Genomic DNA, 21915 nt, shown 5'->3' with positions numbered 1-21915 from the left:
ATTGAGCATGCGGATTGAGCTTGCTAATCCTCCCCTATTAGAGAAAAGCTCTGATCGCCATGGATCACTTACCTCAGCCTCAAATTGGCCTTTTTATTGGAGTTTTACATTCTAAGAGGAGCACATTTTGGTAATCCTTAATGCAAGAGTATTGCTTAACCCCTTGAAATCCCAGGCTTATCACATTCAAAGACTTATTATTCAATAACTACAGGTACTTTGCTGCAAACTGGCTGAGCTATTTTTAGGTTATAAAAGCCATTTAAGGGGTTAATGGAGGTGTTGCTTCACTGATCATAAAATTAGCTAAACAAGCTTGGTGGGAGAGATTAAGCTTGCAAATAATGTAAGAATGTGTGCTACTTATTCCCAAAGGAGCTTACAATATCGATGAAACCAGAGTTTTTTAAACAAAAATTGACCATATTGACATTAAAGTGGCACACTGGCCAGAATGAAAAAAATAACTGATCGCAGTTGTCTCAAGAGTGTGGTATACCTGCCTAAAGATGAGGAAAACCCCTTTCTGTCAAACTGATCAGGCTTAGGGATTCGTTGATGTGCTAGAGAATTATCATTCACTTTAGGCTGGAATGCCCAGTGAGCACAATATGCTGACCGTTTTTTTTTTTAAGTGAAAAAGATATTTCAGAATGTATTTTCCAGCTTTCTTACACTGTTTCCAGCTGTCAATTTTATAGAGTGCTACAAAGGGCACCATAAGGAGAACATCAGACCAGTTGAACTGGGTTTGAAGAAACTAATTTAGCATCAATTCAATTACTTCTCTTGCCCCAAGTGCTCATAAGAAGAATTTTGTCAGTAAAGCAAGACTAGGCATGAGAAAATTGCCACTGAAACGGAAGCTAACGCTTCAGTGAGCTAATCAACTAACATAAAACAGTGAAAATAGTGTCTAATTAGGCCAGTGAGCCCATTAAAGAAGGACAATGTTGCATAAGGTGAGAAATCTAGACAATAAAAGGATCAGAAAGGGGTCAGAAGGAAAATCAGTGCCTGTATGCCTTGTATTCCCTTTTTCCAGCCATTAAGTTGTTTGAACTCCAACCAACAGCCAGGCTAGAAGAGATTTTGTTCAGTACAAGCAAAAGGCATGGTAAATCCTCCACTATCTTTTGCCAGTCCTGAGGCAAAATCAAACTGGGAAAACAGGGAAAAATGCATTGCTTTCTTTGACCTCCTTTAGATCTTCACATACTCCAAAGGCTCTCTAATCACTCCATGGAGAAACACTTCTCCTCCATAATTAAGGATTATTTCAAAGGCCGCAAAACACATTCCTGCTTCTGAGTCTTCTTGATTACCTCTGAGGATGAGGGGAAGTGGGGGCATTTGGCCCATCTGAGAGCCGCCAGCCTCCATATACACATGTACATTTGAGCTCTTAACTAGCTCCTAATAGAGGAAAGGAAGACGGCGCCAAGCCAGGCAAAGCGCACATCGCCAGGCAAAGAGCTCCAGCAATTCCAGCAGCTATAATGAAAGACATTATTTCTGCCAAGGCCCGAAAGCTCTGAGTGGCAGCCCGCATTGATTGTGGATGTCGGATATGCAGAGCGGAGGGCATATTGGACCTGCCAGGGCTTTATTACACTAAGGCAAGACCGAAGCTTTTTGAAAGCCACATGGGGGTTGGTGGCAATAACCCCAGACATTGCCCATGTACGCAGGACCAACTTGGATGCTAGTCGCGTCCCTCAACGCAAAACCTCGAAAAGGGGTTTATAAATGTGACAGCTCTGCTCAAACCTTTGTGAAGACAACAGAAACCACAGAGATTTGACCAGAGAACTTGAGCAACCGTAAAGGGGTTTATAAATGTGACAGCTCTGCTCAAACCTTTGTGAAGACAACAGAAACCACAGAGATTTGACCAGAGAACTTGAGCAACCATAAGGCATCACGTAAGCTCAAAGTAACGAAGTAGGGGGATTACAGACTCCCTGCTGTCAAAATACAGCTTTTTTTTCATGTGCTACAAAAGAAAACAGCAGTGAAAAGTGGCTAAAAGCACATCAATCTCACTTAAAAGACTATCTGGCTGCAATAGAGTTGAAGCTTGAATGCGAAATGATCCAGCAGCCACACAGTTGCAACATTACTTGGCCATGAATGTGCTATGTATAATTTACGTTTGCATCTAATTTTACTCTGTTGTTGGATTTTGAATTCATAATTTGTAAGCAGCAGTTCGCCACAGTAGTCCTGCTCCAGCGAGTTCATGCTTTCCTTTTACTCAAGTGGTGGAAACAAATATCCAAAAATGACTTACTTGCCTTGAATTCTGATTCTGGTAGAAAATAGCTCTCTTAGACTTTCCCTCTGCACTTGCCCTCGTGGGAATGCCTGCTGCTATCCCCAAGGGCATTCCAATTCTCAAAAGGGTTGAGGGATGATTCTGACAGCAGACCCCCAAACTCTTGATTTGACTTTAATGAGGAAGTCATCACTTCAGGGCAGTGACATATGAGAGGATGCATTTAGTGTTTTCAGCACAAACCCTTTGGCATTAAATCAACAAATTTTAGTAAATGCAACATAGGGAGAGTTACTCCCTTTCTGCAGGCCCCCCAGTGGCCATTCCATCTTGGGTATGGAAACTGAGTCGGATATTCATCCTCTTAACCTTTTGACTCTGTGCTGGGCTGCTAGTGAGCAATGAGGGGTGAATTGGGAGGGGTGAGAAATCAAAACAGTTCACCGCTCTCCACAATGAGAGGTTAAATCCTGTCCACTTCAAATGATTTCACTGTAGTCTCTTGAGACTAATATTAAATCTATAAATGTCAGCTTACCTTATGCTGTTAGGAGAACAATGTGCTTGTTAACTAAGTGTAGCTTGTCTGTTTAAAATATAGGCATGCAAACTGCTAAAGTGACAGTCGGTCTTCACTCCAATGTTTGTAATGTTTTGAGAGAATCATCACATTTGATTTTTAAATATAGTGCAACCAAGGTGCAGAATTCTGGGGTCCTGGGGGAACCACTGGGGGTCCTTAAAAATGAACCTTTTCTGACTTCATGCTGTCCATTAGCGTGAAATACTGCTTCACCCACAAAACAGCAAGCCTCTGTCTTTGGTATCCTTGACTAATTAGAGAGGTAGTACTGGTCTGTCACAGGGTGGCACTGTAGCAAATGTGTTCATCCTACTAGTCCGTCATTGCCTAGCAACTGTAACTATGCCCAGGATCCCTCTGAAAAACTTTACCAGAAGAGTAGGCCAGAAAATATTTGTAAATCTGAAAACCTGCCCAATTTCCCAAGATATTAGTGGAAAGAGTGAAACAGTACTCATACCTCAAACTGTGCGATGTTTGGAAAAGCGCATTACCAAACTAGAAAAGAGCATTTCTAGAAGGCAAACTGTTAAACCAAAACTTTCTTGCCATTTAAGCTAGCACCAACGTCGCTATGGCGAGTTAGCAGCCAGCCAACACTGGAATGGCCAGCTCAGTATTTCGCACACTGAGTGTGACTAGCAATTCCTTAACCCCTTAAAGTCCCAGGCTTATTAAATACTAAGGCCTACAATTCAGTAAGTACTTCAAAGCAAACTGGCTTAAGTTATGTAGTGTGTAGTGAAACTGTGAACCTGCTGGTGGATCCTGGCCATTTAGGGAAGCTAGTGAGCACTCACGTTGCCTATATACCATTCTGTACAAAAGTCAGAGACTGTCCTTTTTATTTATTTGATTTCTAGTCAAAAAGTTAGACTTTTTTAAGCAACAGGAAAACAATCAGAAAACAAATTTAACAGAAAATTACACAGAAACATTAGAGAAAAGTATCACTACTCAGTGTGTCCAGTGTTTGCTTTTATTAAAGCGTCTAGTCAAACTTGCTTTCAGTTTTTGTAAAGAAATCTTGATACTTTTGCACCCCTCCAAAGTTCAGTCTTAGAGTTTGGTTGCACTTTCTACATTCAAATTTAGACTCATCATTCCATAAAAGCTTACTCCACGTCATCTTGTTTCAGTGTCTTTTTTCTCAGCAACAGCTTCTTAACATCCTTTCAGACTTTTAAGCTGTCTTCTCACAGTGGAGGGATGGCCTCACTTAATTTTCTCCTCCCTTCTGCAAGCAGATGATCTCATATCTAATCTCCTCAGAAATATGTCCTGAAAAACGTGTTTAATGGCTTAATGCATGGCTTAATAACGGTCGTCAAATTTGACAATTATATCACTTCATTGCAAACTTTTCATGATAGCCACAAATAAAGTTCCACTGCTGACACATGAATGAGCTCTAACTCAGAGAACTTCTAAATAATACATCTATGAGGAGATGGCTGTCACATTGAGAAGCTGAGGAAGGCGAAGAAATGTTCAAGAAACTAATGTCCCTCTGTCCACTCGTTCTATCTTTGCCTGGTTTTATTTGGTGCTGTAAATTAACTTCTCCTGCAGTTCTCCAAAAAATCTCGGTGTGGCTCAGCTGAGCAGTTCCTCTCATATTTTATTGATCTCTACATAGTGCTCCTCTCTGTAGGTGCGTATGTGTGCTCATGCTTCCCCAGCAGGACAGCACTTAAGGAGTGCAGGTGAGGTTTCTCAGAATGAGGGTCAAGCACACCCTCCCAGGCTGCCGTACCCACTGCAGCCTCAGGGGGTCTCACGTTCGGAGAAGAAAGACGTGTCAAAAGTGTTCACAGCACAGGAAATGCAGACAGAAGGGAGGCAAGCTTCGGTGCGAAATTGAGAGGGACATCTTAAATCTTTGTTGTGCAGAGTAGGTAGTTAAAATCCCATGCACTGAATGTTCTATCAGTGGCTTTTTCACACTTGGCTTTACATGCAAGGGCATGCCGTTGGCAGGCCTGTGCACGGTTTCAGATAAAACCAAATAGGGTGTTTAGAGTTTTACCAAAGGCATCCAAAAGCAGTGATGTTACTACCCATTCAAGAGTCTGAACCCCAGTCTCCAGCGTACAAATCCATAGCACTATTCACTACAATGTTTGATCACCATGCAGTAATTGTGATATATGTCCACAGAGTCTCTTAGAAATCCCTGTTCATTTACAGTAATGATGTATCAGATTATTAACACCATTTATTGCCAATTATTGCTAATATTATATGATTGCTTAAAATAATGGCATTATAGGACGTGACACTATCCTAAAGAGACTAGCCGTGTTTTATTGGTGGGTTTTCCAGTGCTGTAGTGATGTGTGACAGAAATACTGCTCCAGACGGGGTGCCAAAGAGCAATCTCCAGGATCCAGTAATATAACATATAGCTTATAGCATATAGCATTATAGACACCAACCCAGAGTGCATTTTTACAATTTAATGGCAAGGTGCACTTGCCTGGTTGTTAGAATCTACACTCTTAGACACTCCAGCCAGAATGTAACATTAAACTATCACTTCATATGTTGTAAACATGACTTCTCACATCCTACAATGTTACTGCAGTCGTCTCTATAATGAGATTTTCCTGTTTAAATACTAGTAAAACTTTCATTTGACGATGTACCTTGAAGGTGGGAGGAACTTTTGAAAAACTGGCTGAGCTTACATGCAAAGATTTTTGCCAATCCAAATTGTTCACATTCCTATTACAAATTCAGACTGAGGTTTTTATATGCACACTATTAAAGAATCAGATGGAAAATCTTCATCTATATGTTCACTACAAGTAATCCCATGCAAACTGATGCGCATGTGTGGAGAACCACTTAAACGTTACCATGACAGCGAACATTGTGAGGTCCAGTTCGAGTGAGATGAGTTTCCAGCAGGCGTGCTTGCGTCTTTAATTACTTTAGAAATATGTCAGGCCGAGAAAACCTCACATGTCCTTATTAAAGAAGGCTGAGTGGAAGACGTCGTGTTCTGAGACACATAAGCTGGATGTCCATCCCACCACTGTCTTTTAAAGATCAGAGCATGAACTTTGTCTCCTCTGCAGACCAGTTGTTTAACGGTACAAACTTTTGCCAGAGCCAGTTTTTGTGTTCTCTGCTTTTGTTGTGACATGAACGCACATGCGCACAACATACTTACACGTTCCGACTGGAAACATAATTGGATTCAAACGTTTTTTATTATTATTCTTCTATTTAACAGACTATTTACAGGATTACCCACCTCGTTCAATCAGATGGCCTCAATTGGACTACACTATTCTGACATGGACGTATTCTATTCCAATTGCACTATTAATCTGATTATTAACGGATTATTAGGCTGCATGTAAACGTGGCTACTGAAACATATGGACACAACATTTCTTATTGTAGCTGTATAGCCGTGGTAACTGTCTTCAAACCACAACAGCAATGGAGAGAAGGGATTACTCAAATGACAGAAATGGCCCGTCAGAGAAGGACAAGGTAGCAAGGTACCTGCCTATCTAGATACTTTTCCTCAGTTTGGCTTCTTTTCAACAGCAAAAAGAGTAAAAACATTATTTTGTACTGAAAAAGAAAAGATAAAACCACACACATCAGCGATTCCCAGTGGTTATAATGTATTTGCATAATACACGCTACTGTAGTGAGGGACCACTGATGAATGAAAACATGATGAATGATGTAAAATTGTGAGTTCTTTCAAACTGATGAGACAGAGGAATATAATTCTGAGTACTGCATAAGAGAAGTACTGCATGAGAAGTAACACTGTAAACACAAGTTTTAGGCTGGAAAACTCTGTATTTTTGTTGTACTTTATCTAGAAAGAGTAAACGTTATTTAAAGTTAAGCAGCTAATTATAATCATCTCCTGAAAAATGAATAGTTTATACTTAATGGTCATTCTGACTGAAAATTAAATTAATTCATTAAAATGAATTCAGTTTTTTTCAGAGTAATGTAGGTGGAGTTCAACAAGGCAAGTCATCACGCACATATTCTTTTTCACAACGACAGCTTGGCAAGCAAGTTGACAACATTAAATAAAAAGACCGCCAAATGAGCTGCAATAGAAACATAATGGGCCTGAAATAAAAGTACAAATAACAATAAAATTGTTTTTTATATGACTCTTAAAATGATGAGATAAGTCATTATGGATTTGAACAGGAAATCAAACCAGACTGCTTACCTTTCTCTTGGCACGTAGCTGGCCGTGGTAGTTGTCTGACGAGTCTCCGGGGATCTCCCCTCCCCACAGCGTCACCCCTACTACAGTGTAGGTAATGCCCATCACCACTAGGGGCAGCATGTACACCAATGCAGTCACTATGATATGGTACCTGCAAAATAGAAACATATTGAAGACAATTAACGGTCAGAGAAGACAAAAATACATGAGACTGGTGGTGTATATGTACAACAAGTAACACTTTCAGTGTTCAGGCACTTAGCAAATGGTGTATAATGTAGGTACTTAAGGTTCCAACCAGCAATATCTGCAACTGTCAGGGTCCTTTTAGTATTACAGCAATAAAGGCTTTCAAATAACACAAAATAACAATGCACATAGTGAAGTATAGAAATTGGCACTATTTTAATAAACTAATTGTGGGTTTTGGTGCAAATGGGAAAGATTATTGCTGCCTCATGAATAACTAATTGACACAGGGAGCATAGCAGTTTGAAATACAGCTTCAAGGCCAAAAATCTGATTTCCTTGTAGCTGATTAGCCAAGATATGTATACTGTCCCATATTTTCTTTAGTTTTGCAGTGGAGCAACAAGCTAATGTTCCTAACAAGTTAAGGAAACCTATTAGCACTGTGGCAACTGTTTATACTTCACCAAACAGCACTATGCCTAAACCAGTACACCTCAAACTGTATTGAACGGTTAAATAATCTCACAGAGACTTGCTTGTGTGGTCTCTGACACTATATAAAATACTGTTACGTATAAAAAAGTACGTTGCTCCATTGCTATGCCAGCTGGAAAAAGCTAGCATAGATCACCTCAGCTAGCTGCACATACTGCAGCATATGTTGTGTTTTGACATTGGTATGCTGGTCAACCAGCATGATCGTGCTGGCTGACCAGTTAAATTGGTACCAGACGTATAGAATACGTGCTAGTTTGTGCTGGATATGGTATATTGCTAAAAACAATAGCAGCCAACTCAAAGCGTGATTTTTTTCCATGTTTTGTCTGCATTTTGTCCATGTTTATAGACAACAGTATGTCATCCAGGGTCAGAAACCACATAAGCAAGCCTGAGATTAATTAACAACTCGAACTGTTTGAGGTAAGTGTGTGATTCACTTTCATGATGATCTTCCATTACTCTGCAGCTACATTAGCCTTGTATAGCAAAATAATCCAAATGTCAGGCACCCAACTTGGCTTGTTGACTACATGGAATAATGAGGAAATTAGATTTATGACCAAGTCACCACTTTAATTAATGCTTGAGAGGAAGCTGAGAAAGTTATGTTCAAGAGATACTCCACATTTCTGCATAATTAAATGGTGAAGATGTAAACAAAGTCATTCAGAGTGGTCTGATGTAAAACATACTGGTCTTTTCTAGGAATTTCTAGGAACCAAACTGAAGCTATGAATGCCTCCAAAAGTTACATGACAGAAAGGTATTGCATGAAGTGGCTATGAATATGTTGCGTGATGTCTAAAACATTGTTTTATGACGGTGTTAATATTAGCTTTTGGCTTCATTATTGTTACATACATAAGATTGTTGTAAGGCAAAACATTTACTGCTATTTAGTCAACATTGCATATAAACACTCATGATATACATGTAGGTTCACAGGTCACAAAATGGTTCTGTTTATGTCATAGACATGGCAACCCCTGGTTTCTATCACCAACACTGTAGAGAACTTGCTTGTAAATTGACACATGGATACGTTTCTCTACATCAAATCACTCTGAATGACTTTGCACCTCAGTTACGCAAAAATTATGATACATTTTCCTCCCTTTAATCAGGCCGAACTCTGGAGATCTCCCTGCACATTCTGAAAATAAAATAAAAGTGACTCAGCATACATTATGGCATTTAAAGTATTCTCACATGAATGGGTCCTCGCCGGGTCTAGGCCAGGCCACGTAGCAAAGAGTCCTCTTGGGTAATTTCCTAATGGTGGAGAAGAAGCAGAGGGGAAAGGCCAGCACCACAGCCAGCACCCAGATACATACGATCACCACTTTAGTAGCAGTGGCTGACAGATGAGGCTTCAGCGGATGAATTATGGCCATGTACCTGCAAACATACACATACGGACTCAATGTTCAGCTACGATGCGCATAAAGAATTATAGTCAACTTTTACTCTGCTTCCTAATGATAGCGCTGCAATAAAAGCACGAGAGGCAATATTTACACACTGTATTTTATGCTTCTGTTTCCTGCTATGAGGTAGAAGATGACTTGCAATGGTTCAAGTTCAAGAGCAGAAGTCTCAGAGTTGGTACTATTACACCCCTGAACTAAATCTTTCCACAGCACTGCAAAAGCAGCCTACAAACGTTGCCCTTAGGGGTGGGCGATATGGCAAATGTTCAATGCTATGATACAAAGACATTTTCATGCTGCGTATCGCAATACTCTGCTGAGTTTTGAAAATTTGGCAGAAAGAATGCACCAGCATGTAGTGCCACAATCAAAAAACACGCTGTGCTAGACTGAATCCACTTAAACAGGACTACTTATGCTCCCTTTGTAATGAGACATGCATTTTTTTAAGTGCTGATGATGAAGGAATATGAAACTATCCAAAATAATGCAGCATCGGGGACACAGGGGAGGCCACAATGCTACCACATGATGTGCTCGATGCTTTGGACCCTTAACATAAGTGCCATTACCTAAAAGAGTGAGCCTGTTTATAGCACAAAATGTAAAGCAAAGTACATCATAACAGTTGCGGTATACAGCCTAACCTTACCATGAGTTGCTGAATATTAGGGCAGTGGACTTTTTGGTAATTTTGGTACTTTTGAATGGCTGTCTATTATGAATGCTTTAATTAAACAGGAATCATTTTACAGCTTAGCAGATTTCGAAGGGAAAGAAAAGCAAACAATTCCATGACAATCACCCTACTGGAAATATCCCATACTTGGACAAATTGGATGGTACTACTGGAAATGGTTTTGAATGCACAGTATGTTTAGTACATACTTCTTTGAGATGATGACACCGAATAGTGAAGATTCCTGGTATGGCACTCATCACTAAAGATAGGATGTAGTGCTGGGATTTGTGTAGGCACTAGACAGCTTGTTCGTGGGTCAATTATTTTTCTAGGGCAGGCGAGGTTATTTAGAGGCACACAAAGCCAGAGCACTCTGAGTGACCTCGCAATCAGAAAGCCAGAGAGAAATGCCTCCTACGCTGTGCATTAGCTCGCACAGCCTGGTGTACACACACACACACACACACACACACACACACACACACACACACACACACACAGGCAACACACACAGGTTTCTCATGAAGTCAGAATATATATATATATATATATATATATATATATATAGATTCTGATATATATATATATATATATATATATATATATATATATATATATATATATATATATATATATATATGTCATACATACTTAAGTATATAAACATATATATATGTATATGTATATGCATACTTCTCGTATCTCCAAAATAACATACATGTAAGTCAATGGACTTTTCCCATGTAATTTTGTGTTGTTTCTTTTAGTCCATTCATCATGAAATGTACACACAATGTAAAGGGCAAGTATTTTCAAATGATGTAACAAATTGAAAACCAGCAAAAAAGGAGATACAACGTTTTGTTCCAATAGTAGCAATAAACAATGCATATTAAATGCTATAAAGTAATAGTAGTATGTATTAATATCTCCTTTACTAACCTGTTGTTGTCCCCATCCCAACTTTTTTGAAATGTGTTGTTGGCTTTAAATTCAAAATGGACACACATTTGATCAAAAAACAATAAAATTTCTCAGTTTCAACATTTTAATTGTCTTTGTCCTATTTTCAATTACATATAGGGTTTAAATTATCTGCACATCATTGCATTTTGTTTCTTTACATTTTGCACAGCATCCTAATATTTTTGATAATGGGGTTGTATATTGTGGTTGTCATAATTTGAAAAATGTCTTTACACTTTATATAAAAGTTAATGATGTACAGACCAGCGGAATCGTCCAAAACGACTTGGATATACAAAAACATATATCTGGCTCCATTATCTCCCATTACGAATGTTTTACCTTCTCCTTTAACGATTTTGGAAATACAAGCTGTTGTTTTTTTGCGATATGATCTACAGGTATGTATGCACTGGTTTTCTGTATGAAATTAGAATATGTATTATGTGCAATACTTACACACACACACACACACACACACACACACACACACACACACACACACACACACACACACACACACATCTAATGATGATATATACAATATATGTATATATCATTCAATATTAATGGGTCCTTCACAGATGTTCATTTCACCCATGCCATGTGCACTAATTAAACCCTAGCCATCATAAATTCTGGCATTTCCAAAAAAAATGTGAACATTGATTCATCGGACCACAGGAGACTTCTCCACTTCCTCTCAGTCCATTTTAAATGAGCTCGGCCCAGAGAAGGTGGAAGCGTTCCTTTATCCTGTTTATGTACAGTTTCTTCTTTGTGTTTTAGAGCATTAACTTGCATTTAAGGATGCAGTGACTAACTCTTTTCACAGTCAGTGGTTTACAGAAGTGTTTCTGAGCCCATGCAGTGATTTCCTCTACAAAATCATGGCTGTTTTTAATGCAGTGCTGCCCAAAGATCACAGCAGCAAATACTGTTTTTTGGCCTTGTCCTTTGCATACAGAGGTTTCTCCAGATTCTCTGAATCTTTTAATGTTATTATGTACCATAGTTCTTTGCTGTTTTACATCGAGAAAGGTTATTCTTTAATTGTTGCACTATTAGATAATGCAGTCACTCACAAAGTGGTCATCTTTATGTCTGAAATACTCAGCCTCTCTGGGATGCTTTTTATACCCAATCATGTTTCTGACCTGTTGCCAATTAACCACCAGGTGTTTTTTCATACATTACACAATGTACCAGCCTTTCATTGCCCCCGTCTCAACTTTTTTGGAATGTGTTGTTGGCATCAGATTCAAATATCTTTACGTTTTTTATGCAAATCTTTTTCAAAAAACGGCAAGATTTCTTAGTTTCAATATTTGATATGCTGTCTTTATAGGGTTTAAATGATTTGCACATCATTGCATTTTGTTGTTTTTTTTCTTACATTTTGCACAGCGTTCCAGCTTTACAAAAAAAAACAATAATGCAGTAAGTTCACAAGACCACTGAGTACCGAAAACATGAACACCACACAAGGATTAAAAAAAGTCTAACTTATCTTTGGTAAAAACCTCTTTCCAAAGTCAGGTTATGGGCCATTTCTGTCCTGAAAATGTACTAAAACAAACCTATGTTCACACATTAAGGTGCCCTGTCTGATCTTTGCCAGAGGTACAGTGCGATTTACAGTTTATGGTTTTATTTTGAAGCCATTCTTACATGAAAGTACTTACCAAGGCAGATAACACAATTACATGACATCAAAACCTTTAAAGAAGCAATTGCATCAAGTACCGCTTGATCTCTCTAAAGAACCAGACCATCTTTCAAGCAGCAGCAGCATATCTAACAGCCCTTATAGATTCACAAGCTTCACTGAAGGCCACATGGAGGTGCATTCCTGAGTTAGAGAGCAATACAGAGCTGCTGACGTGAGAAATGAGCACTGGAGGAGAGAAAGAAGGGCCATATTACTGCAAAAAAAGAAGCCAACACCAGCTCTGTCAAAAACGTTAAACATTAACTCAACGGAACTCAGTCTGGGTGAGAGTGGCGTCGTCACAAATTTGATTCAGGCTCGTCTTCTCTGAGTTAAACTGTGCCGACGTGCGCTTGTGCCTGGCAAACACTTCATCGGAATTACACCAATCCGCTGACATTTACTGCCTAACAGCAGCGCACGCAACAAATGTGCCTGGAACTTGCAGATTCTAGTGAAAACACCACACATTAAACCTCGATTAACTTCTTGTCATTCCTCATTTGTTGACGGAACTGCCCTGCCACCGTTGTACACCGCCGGTTACGCAAGACAGCTGATGTCTCTGACAGGATCAATAAGTAGCAAACCCCATTAAGATTTAATGGAAAATCGTTAAAAATGAACGAGCGGATAAGCAGTAGTGAGTGGCAAGGACTCCGGGCGGGTTGGCTGGCTGGGAAATAGCTTTTCTTTGTATGGCATTCAAACAGAAACATAGTGAAGACCCTACTACTGATCTGTGACTCGTCACATGACCACCATTCAGAGAACAGCAATGATATGAACGATGGATTCCTTTAATAGATGTCTACAGTATACATTGCTATAGTATTTACACGTAATTACATTAAATGTTATTACATATACATTCTGTAATGGTTCTGGACTGAGCCTTCATTTCTACCTGACAGAGTTTTCTACCTTTTTTTTCTGCAAACTAAGTGTCGCACATAGTTCTTGTCTTGTTGTCATGAGCTATGAACAGAGCATTATTTACATATACAAACCTTCTTTTGTTATATTGTCTTAAAAACAAGGGCTCATACAAGGGTTCCTTTGAGTGATTGCCATGAATAAACTTTTCCATGTATAGTTCTAGGGAAAAAAAGTGAATTGGTTCAAAACCTTTATAGAGATTCAGACCTCAAAAAATATCGTTTTGTTGTCTTTTCAAGGTTCTCAATTAAAGGTTGTTCCTAAAACGGCACGTCCAAGCCAAGAACCTTTAGGGGCGTATCACATCGCTTAGTCTTCACTTTGACAGAATTCCCAATAGAAATAATTTTCCAAGTTTTCATTCATGAATGTTCTCACAGCAAATATCAAACCAATACATCGTTCCACTAGGAATCCTTGTGGTGTCAATCGGTCATGACTGCCAGACTTACTGTTGATCAATACGCCAGCAGATGAAACCAAGCTAGCTTTAGATGCTCTTACATCAGTCATCAGTCTCAACATTATGACAGAATTCCCAATGTAATATCATTTTCCAAGTTGTCATTCATGAGTGTTCATGCGTATATTAAATAAATATATAATTCCTTTAGTGTTTATCGACAGACTAGTAAATAGAACCCAGCTGGCTTTAGTGATGCTCTTACTTCAGTCATCAAACAAAATGATAAAGAAACCAGCCATTGATTTTATTCAACTCAAAATAGACGCCGGAGACAAGTTGTTTACCCTGTCAGCTAGAATGAAGACACCAAACTGAGGTAGGTTATCTAGATAGCAAGTTGCCTGGCTACGTTTTTGTCTATTAGCTTGTTGTCCTCCATCTGATGTCATTTCTGTCAGTCATCACATTTCTGAGCAGGCAATTCTGAGCAGTGTTGAGATACTGAGGTTCAAAACTGATATGTGGAACAAGTCTCTGGACATAAAAATATACATGACAGGGACTCTAAATTTAGTAGAGTAAATGTATTAGAGTTTTTTTTTTTTGGGAACGGGCCAATTGGAGACAGAACCTTCTAATCCTAAAATATCCTATCCTAATCCTTTAATTCCAAGCAGAAAGTGAGTGCCACTTTCTGCTTGGAATTATAAGGTCCTATCTGGCAAAACATGAAAAGAAGCAACGATTTTCAAGGAACACAAACAGTTTGTACTCATCATTTGGTTTGTAGCAGAGTGTCTAAACGAGAAAGTTAAATTCTATGACAGGAATTTATTTCTATTATTTATTTATTTCTTAAGACATTTATTTCTTGTTTAGACAAAGCACTTCACTGTAAGCCACTCTGGATAACAGCGTCTGCTAAATGCTGTAAATGTAAATGTTTGAGGACAAATCATGTTTTTCTTATTCTAAAAACAATAATTAATGAAGTATAAAGGTCAGTGCTAAGTATTTTGTCCAGTGCAGAGGTCAGTTTTAGGTAGGAACCATTAGTTTAACTGTCCTATAGGTTTCACAGCAACCCGCTACTGTAATGAACTGTCCCAGCAAGTAAGTGTAGCAGTTCAGTCTCAAGGCAGAACGAGGTTTTGTTTAATATCAGAAATATGACTCTAATGAGCCAAAATTGTCTTATTATGGATGAAAGAATGAAATGAACATTAATTCAAATTCAATTCAAATGTTTACTTTTCACTTTTAAAATGCGCCATTTATGAAATTTAAGACCAGTTTTATAAACTTTTCCCGCAGTTACTGAGCAGTGCGGCAAAGCAGCAGAACCTGATTGGCCCTCTGTGTGTGTTGGAACTGCCAATTGGCTCACAGTTAGAACCTTATAGAACAAAGCTAGAGTTTGACTTTGGGCACAGAACGCCTCACATGATGTTAGGAAGTTCTCAAAGAATAACAATATATGAAAAACTCAATTTTGACAAAAATGTCAGACAGAACTAAGGTAGATCATTCCAAGGGGACAAAATTTCACCCCAAAGCAACTGCAGCTTTTCAAAAGCTAGTTTTTCTTCATCAGAATGGCATTTTCCTTATCTTTAAACAGGAAAATCTCACTCTAGATGACTGTGGCACTGGCACTAGGTGTGAATAAGCGCATTTACAACAGATGCAGTGGTGGTTCTATTTTTCATTTGGTCCTTTTAAGACTGCTAAAGTCTGAAACTCATGTAGAAAGTGATGCAAAAAGGCAGGTGGTCCTCTATACATGTGGTATGCTTTTAAAAAGTTTTTTAAGGGTTCTAGTAAAGAAAGTGGTTCTATATACAATCACGGACACTCAAAGGCCCTTTTGCATGATTAAAGGGTTCATGCAGCACCCTTTTGGGTGTATAGATTCATAGAAAATGGTTCTATATAGAACCATCTGCAGTAAGGTCATACACTTAGTAGAAAACTCCATAAGTGGCTGCATTTACTTGGGCATTGATGGAACTGTCAACTGTTCTATGAATGAATACTGATGAATCAAGTGGGGACATTCAGCTCAAGTAAGTGGCCGGAGTGGATCACTGGTGAGGCAGATACATGAAGTGCTATTGCCAAAGAAAGCATTTTAATCAGCCAGCCTTTTAAATTCTTAGTAAAGGTGTCATAAGGGTTCTTTGGACACCACAGAGGAACCCATTCCGATAAGTGAATGTGAAGAACCTTCATATAGTGAAAAGGTTTGTCCTGGAACCATAAGTCGAGGCCAAGAACCACTGAAGAACCTTTATTTTTAGGAGCGTAGATGTCAATCTGAGTTGAACACCACTTTGGAAGCCTGTTTGTTTTGTCTGTCTGCTTGTTTATTTCTTTGTTGATCGCCTGGCTTTGCTTTAACTCAGGGTGGCAGGCCGTCAGAGGGTGGGCTCAGGGCTTAGCGCTCTCCACTCGGCTAAGCCTGGTGAGTGCCGAAAAAAAATGAAAATAGCTGCACATCAAAAGACATCGACTGCAGTCTGACAGAGTGATGTCTATATGTGCCGATCACTCAACCGTCATGGATGTCCAGCCAGCTCAATAACCGTTCACGCACTAATTAAGCGCTCTATCAATAGACCATTCGACTTGTATTGGGGACTTGTAGTTCCCAATAATCGTCTGATGGAAGTCCTCCACATGGTTCCCAAAATGATTTACCTAAGTGCCCGTATCGACTCGCACTGGCACCACGTGCCTTTAAAAGGTATTAAGCCACCCATATAAGCACAGTTCCACTCATGACAAAGCTATTGATCACTCCTAAAAGCCACTATTTAGTACTGTAGTGTGTTTTTCTGGACTGGAGCAAACCTGCCAGGTATCAAAAGAACTGTGGGTTGTCAAAATGAAAGGGGACAGCAGGATGTGGACGGAAAGAGGGGATTATATGAAGGCTGAATGTCAGCAGGTGGCAAAGAACCCTGCACACATGAACCCCAGCTTATTTATAGCAACAAACAGAACCATTTTTCCACTTTACTCCAAATGCAAGACATGACTGGTGTCTGAAATTTGCTTCTTTAGTTTGGCACTGGAGCTACACGGCTAATTTAGCTAACAAGCTATGATGGATACTTCACCTATTAACACTGTGCAAGCTTCATGCCTAATCTGCAACCTGTATGTGGTTTCTGACAATTTGTCAACCAAACCTGTCTTAGCTGATGGGTTATGCAATAATTTATTCAATTTTTCGACATAATTCGATTATTAAGGTGTGTATATAGCCCGTATCTAGGAAAAAGATTTTATAGCTTTTTTTTGTACCTGAACATTCAGCTGACAACAGTTTAGCCCCATTCACACACCCTGACATTATAAGGAGTGTTTCAGCCTTGAGTGCTTGCTGAATAGGGTGCAATACAGGATAGCCAGTCAGAACAGAGCTCATTTACATACACGCGTAGTAAGATAAAAACAGCCTGTTTAATTCTAAGGGATAAAAAAGGGTTGGAAAATGGTCGATTAACATGGATCATGACTGTTATTGGTACATACAATCACCAAACCTCATAAGTGGATGTCAAGGGAAAAATGCCATAGAAACGTAGGACATGGATTTATCTCTATCAACATGAATAAAATGGCTATCTGTGTAGAAGACATCATGACGTCTGGCTCCTATCAACACTACACACCTAAAAAAAGTGGTCCTTCGTGGATTCTTCAGTTAAGAAAATGGTTCTAGGTAGAACCACAAACACTGAAAGAGACCTTTGCATGATTAAAGGGTTCAGTGTATGGTGAAAGTCTGCCGACGGTTCTATATAGAACCATTTTTTTTACAAAGGGTTATAAATAGCACGCAAAAGGGTTCTTCTCTCGTCACAAGCTTCACTTCGGCACAGTTGAGGAATGCTTTTCAAAAAAGGCTCTATATAGATCCATACACAAGAAATTCTCCATCAGTCTGTAGAACCATTTCCTGATGCAAAGACCCTTTAACCTCACAAAGGGTTCTTTGAGTGTTCATTGTTCTATAAAGAGCCGTTTTCTTAACTAAGGAACCTTTGAAACACATTGTTCTTAGGAGTGTGCGTTGAAGAAAGAGTTGGTAAACGGCTCTGCGATGCAACTCTGAATGACCCATCTCAACCACTAAATTATGCAGAGAATTTGAAGAATCTGTGAAACTGTCTAAACAAAGGCACCTGCTCTGAGAACTGAGCATGACCGATACACAACACGTTTTTTCTATCATCTCCTTTTGTACATGATCACCGGGGGGACTGCTGGAAAGTGGTTAATTGTACAACTCCTCTAGGCTTATTCTGTCCATCAGAATAGCCATGCTGTCTCTAAGGCCCTGATCGCTTTAGGTCATCTTAGAACGGTCTGTACTTTTCTATGCCTCTCCTTCACGGGTACACAATCTTGATATTAAGGGAGGGGAGATTGTTTGGGCCAGCTGAGGGTGATAACACTCTGTACAGCTGTTATTTGCTTCTGCTCTCTGTGGGAGAAGGAACCGAACTGGTGATCTGTGAACATCACTTTATGAAGACGTTTTTGAAATACATCTAACCTTCTAACTCCTCTAAGGGGCATGACCTCTGTCCAGTTTATTCACAATAACTTGTATAACAACTCTAGACATCAACACTGTCCTCATGGGTTCAGTACTACAGCAGATCGTAGAACAGCGCCAGGGGGCAGAACATGTTCTAACATTGTAGACAGGCTATCTCAATTCCTCTGAGGGTATGTCAGTGATGAAAAAGGCCACTAAGGCAGGGCTGGTAAATGCCCTGTTGACTTAAATTAACATTCAAATAAAAAATGGCTCAGTACGCCCCCCTAAACTCTAGGGTTGTTATTTAGTTATTAACCCCTTACATGAACAGGGCCTGCCAGGGGACCCAAAGTCGTATTACACACTTCTATAACCTGAGAATAACTCAATCAGTTTGGATTGATGTCCCTATAGTTAGTGAATAGCATGCATTTTTATGTAATAACTTCAGATTTTAAAGGGCTAAGGAAAATGGGTTCCTCTGTGGTGTCTATAGAACGCTTTTGACACCTTTATTAAGAATGTAAAAGGCTGGTTGATTAAAATGCTTTCTTTGGCAATAGCACTTCATGTATCTGCTTCACCAGTGATCCAGTCCAGCCACTTACTTGAGCTGAATGTCCCCACTTGATTCATCAGTATTCATTCATAGAACAGTTGACAGTTTCATTAATGCCCAAGTAAATGCAGCCACTTATGGAGTTTTCTACTGAGTGAATGACCATTACTGCAACGCATTATGCAGTCAGGCTTGATCAGTGGAAAATATGCTAATCATCCACGATTGTACGGTCCTTGAATGTTGTAGTCCACTATAAAAAAGACGGTGCATCAAGGGTTCTTTAGGAAATGGTTCTATAGAACCATGGGCACTCAAAGAACTCTTTGCACCTTTGAAAATAAAGGTTCCTAAATGGTTCTTTCTAAATGGCCTGGAGGTGTGGTTCCCTATATTCAAGCCCATGACTGCCCACGTAAAAAATAATAAGCGATGCGGTTTTATTGGTACAGAACCTTTACATCATGTTGGGGTTCTTCCGACTTCAAAAGGGTTCTTTATACCCACACTTGTCATTTACAAGGATAGTCATGTTGAGAATCAAACATTTAAATCAAAAGTGGTTCTTCATCTATGGTATCACACTTTTCTTCTCTATCCACCTCTATTGTGTGTAAAATGTATCTGTGGGAACGTTTTTTTTTCACATTTACTTTCAATGTAAGTTATAAGGGAAAAAATCTAGAACTGACAAGAAATAAGACAATCTGCACTACGAAACAAAGAAGCTGTTGGTGTTCTCAGAATAATGGACTGACCACCCCAGCGTCCAGACTTCAACATCACTGAACAGGTTTAGGATCACCTGGATTGTGGGAAGTGGAAAATGTAACTAATTCTAGGACTGAACTTTAGACTTTGCCCATCAGACAAACAGCAGTCTTTGAGAGAGAGAAGAAAATCAAGCCCCACTTTTACTTCAAATCTGAAAAAATCCACAGGTGCTTCTGTCCATCCTTCCACTGTGAGAAAACCACTCCACACTGGACGAGTAGCTGTCATAAAGCTGTTCCTGAGAAGAACAATGACCAGACCACCCAGGAGTCCAGACCTCAGCATCACTGAATGCTTGATTCACTCTGAAGGTGAAAAATATCCCTACATATTTCTTTGAGGAACTGAAAGTGAAATTTCTTATATTTTGGGCAGGGTGGTAGGAACGTATAGAGAGAAAAAAAGGGCTTACAATCCATGACAAACCAAACACCTCATCCGTAAAGCAAGGTGGCATTTCCATGTATAAGCAGTCGTTTGTCTTTTTGATCACATGACTGGCATTAGAATAGGTTCTGGAGTGCAGAGAGGGATAATAAATGATCAGACTCAAGCAAACGTCTGAGGACCCAGTGGACTGTGTCCATTGTGTTATACTTGTTATATATGGCAAATAAACCTTGACGTTCTCTATCACTAAAAAGCAATGAGATCTTCCCTGTTGGGTAGAGGATTCAACGGTGAGAATGAATGAGTGTTTGCTTCTCTCATACCGCCCCCCGGAGATATTGTAAATAAGTTATTAGAGCTGGCTAATGGGCAATCGTGTGAGCAGTCTTCAGTTCCATTAGAAGTGCTGCGACACAGTCTGCCCTAAGCTGTTTCTGAATGTAAAGAGGTGGTCTTAAGTGTAAAATCCATATTATGCAGCTAAAGAACATTTCTCTTAGCTCTGGAATGTTTCATAATAAGTAAGCATTTCTGAACTCCGGGCTAAAACTAGTGCTTATCTTCTTAGCTTCCCAGAAAATCTCAACAACAACATTAACACTTATGTATGGGTATTCCTGACTTTGTGGGGTATTTCCACTGCCTTCTGTGCTCATGCAGCTTATTTTTTCTGTGCTAAGCCTATCCTAAACCTAATCTTTTTTGGCTCTTTTCCTTTTTCTAATAACACCTTCATCTATATAAGCTAATGTGGCACAACTGCACCTGCACACATGTCCCCACAATGTCAAAATGTGCTTATTTACCACCTTTCTGGGTCCCAAAAAAGTGCTAAAAACACATTCAAATATACACATACACACGTCACATTTATATTCCTATCTTCATTATATGACTTTCTGTATGCTGTAAATGCTGCTGCGCTACACCTAACCCGACACTAAACTTTAACCAGCTTTGGCCTCTTTTTCGTCTTCTGAAGCTTGAAAAGGTTTTGATTCTGCCTAGGCAGTAGCAAAAATGTCCCCACAATGTCAAAATGTTCTTGTTTTACAACAACCCAGGGATGTTTGGTCCCCACAAAAAGCTAAATACACACCCACACTTTCCACATTTCTATGCTTGGGTTTGGATTGAATTCATTCTAATCAATCATCATTTCTACATGAATACACTGTGTTACATCAGCACAACTGCAGAGTGACTCCCAAAGCTAGTAACCTGAAAGACGGCGTAATGTGGATGTGATACGTTGTAATGTACACCTATGAGTTAATTCAATGTATCACATGGTCCCCATAAAGAGCTAAATGCGTACACACATTTGTCACATCTGTATTCTTGACACTGATATTTCGATTACTTTGTGTATGTCTGACATTATTTTTCAGCTGAATGCTGATTTTTAGTGCTGTGGACTTTTAGGGCTTTTCCTTTTATCTAACAAATAAATGAATGCATGTAAGAATGAATGACTGACTGAGTGATTGCAGCATTTTCCAAGCCAGTTTTTCATCATCCAAGGCATTTTTGGTGGCCAAAAAGGGCAAAATATCCGCACAGTTTTGTCACTATAAGATAATGTCTAGGATTTTCTGTATGACTGTAGGTAAAAGCTCCTACATCAACACTTCATCTAAACTATATATATATATATATATATATATATATATATATATATATATATATATATACATATACATATATATATATATATATATATATATATA

At 39.2% G+C, this 21915-nt stretch overlaps 1 protein-coding gene across 1 annotated transcript in view; it reads right to left on the bottom strand.

Annotated features, from left to right (window-relative positions):
• Window positions 1-21915, bottom strand: part of tacr3a (tachykinin receptor 3a) — a 45815-nt gene that overhangs the window by 23014 nt on the left and 886 nt on the right. Inside the window, exons 2-3 of the mRNA XM_037532620.1 lie at window positions 8983-9171; window positions 7081-7231 (exon numbers count right to left, since the gene is read on the bottom strand). Of these exons, the coding sequence (XP_037388517.1) occupies window positions 7081-7231; window positions 8983-9171 (340 nt within the window). The remainder of the gene's footprint in view (window positions 1-7080; window positions 7232-8982; window positions 9172-21915) is intronic.

Source organism: Pygocentrus nattereri, chromosome 22, assembly GCF_015220715.1.
Source record: "Pygocentrus nattereri isolate fPygNat1 chromosome 22, fPygNat1.pri, whole genome shotgun sequence".
Lineage (NCBI taxonomy): Eukaryota > Metazoa > Chordata > Actinopteri > Characiformes > Serrasalmidae > Pygocentrus > Pygocentrus nattereri.
This window is presented reverse-complemented; position numbering and strand designations above follow the sequence as displayed.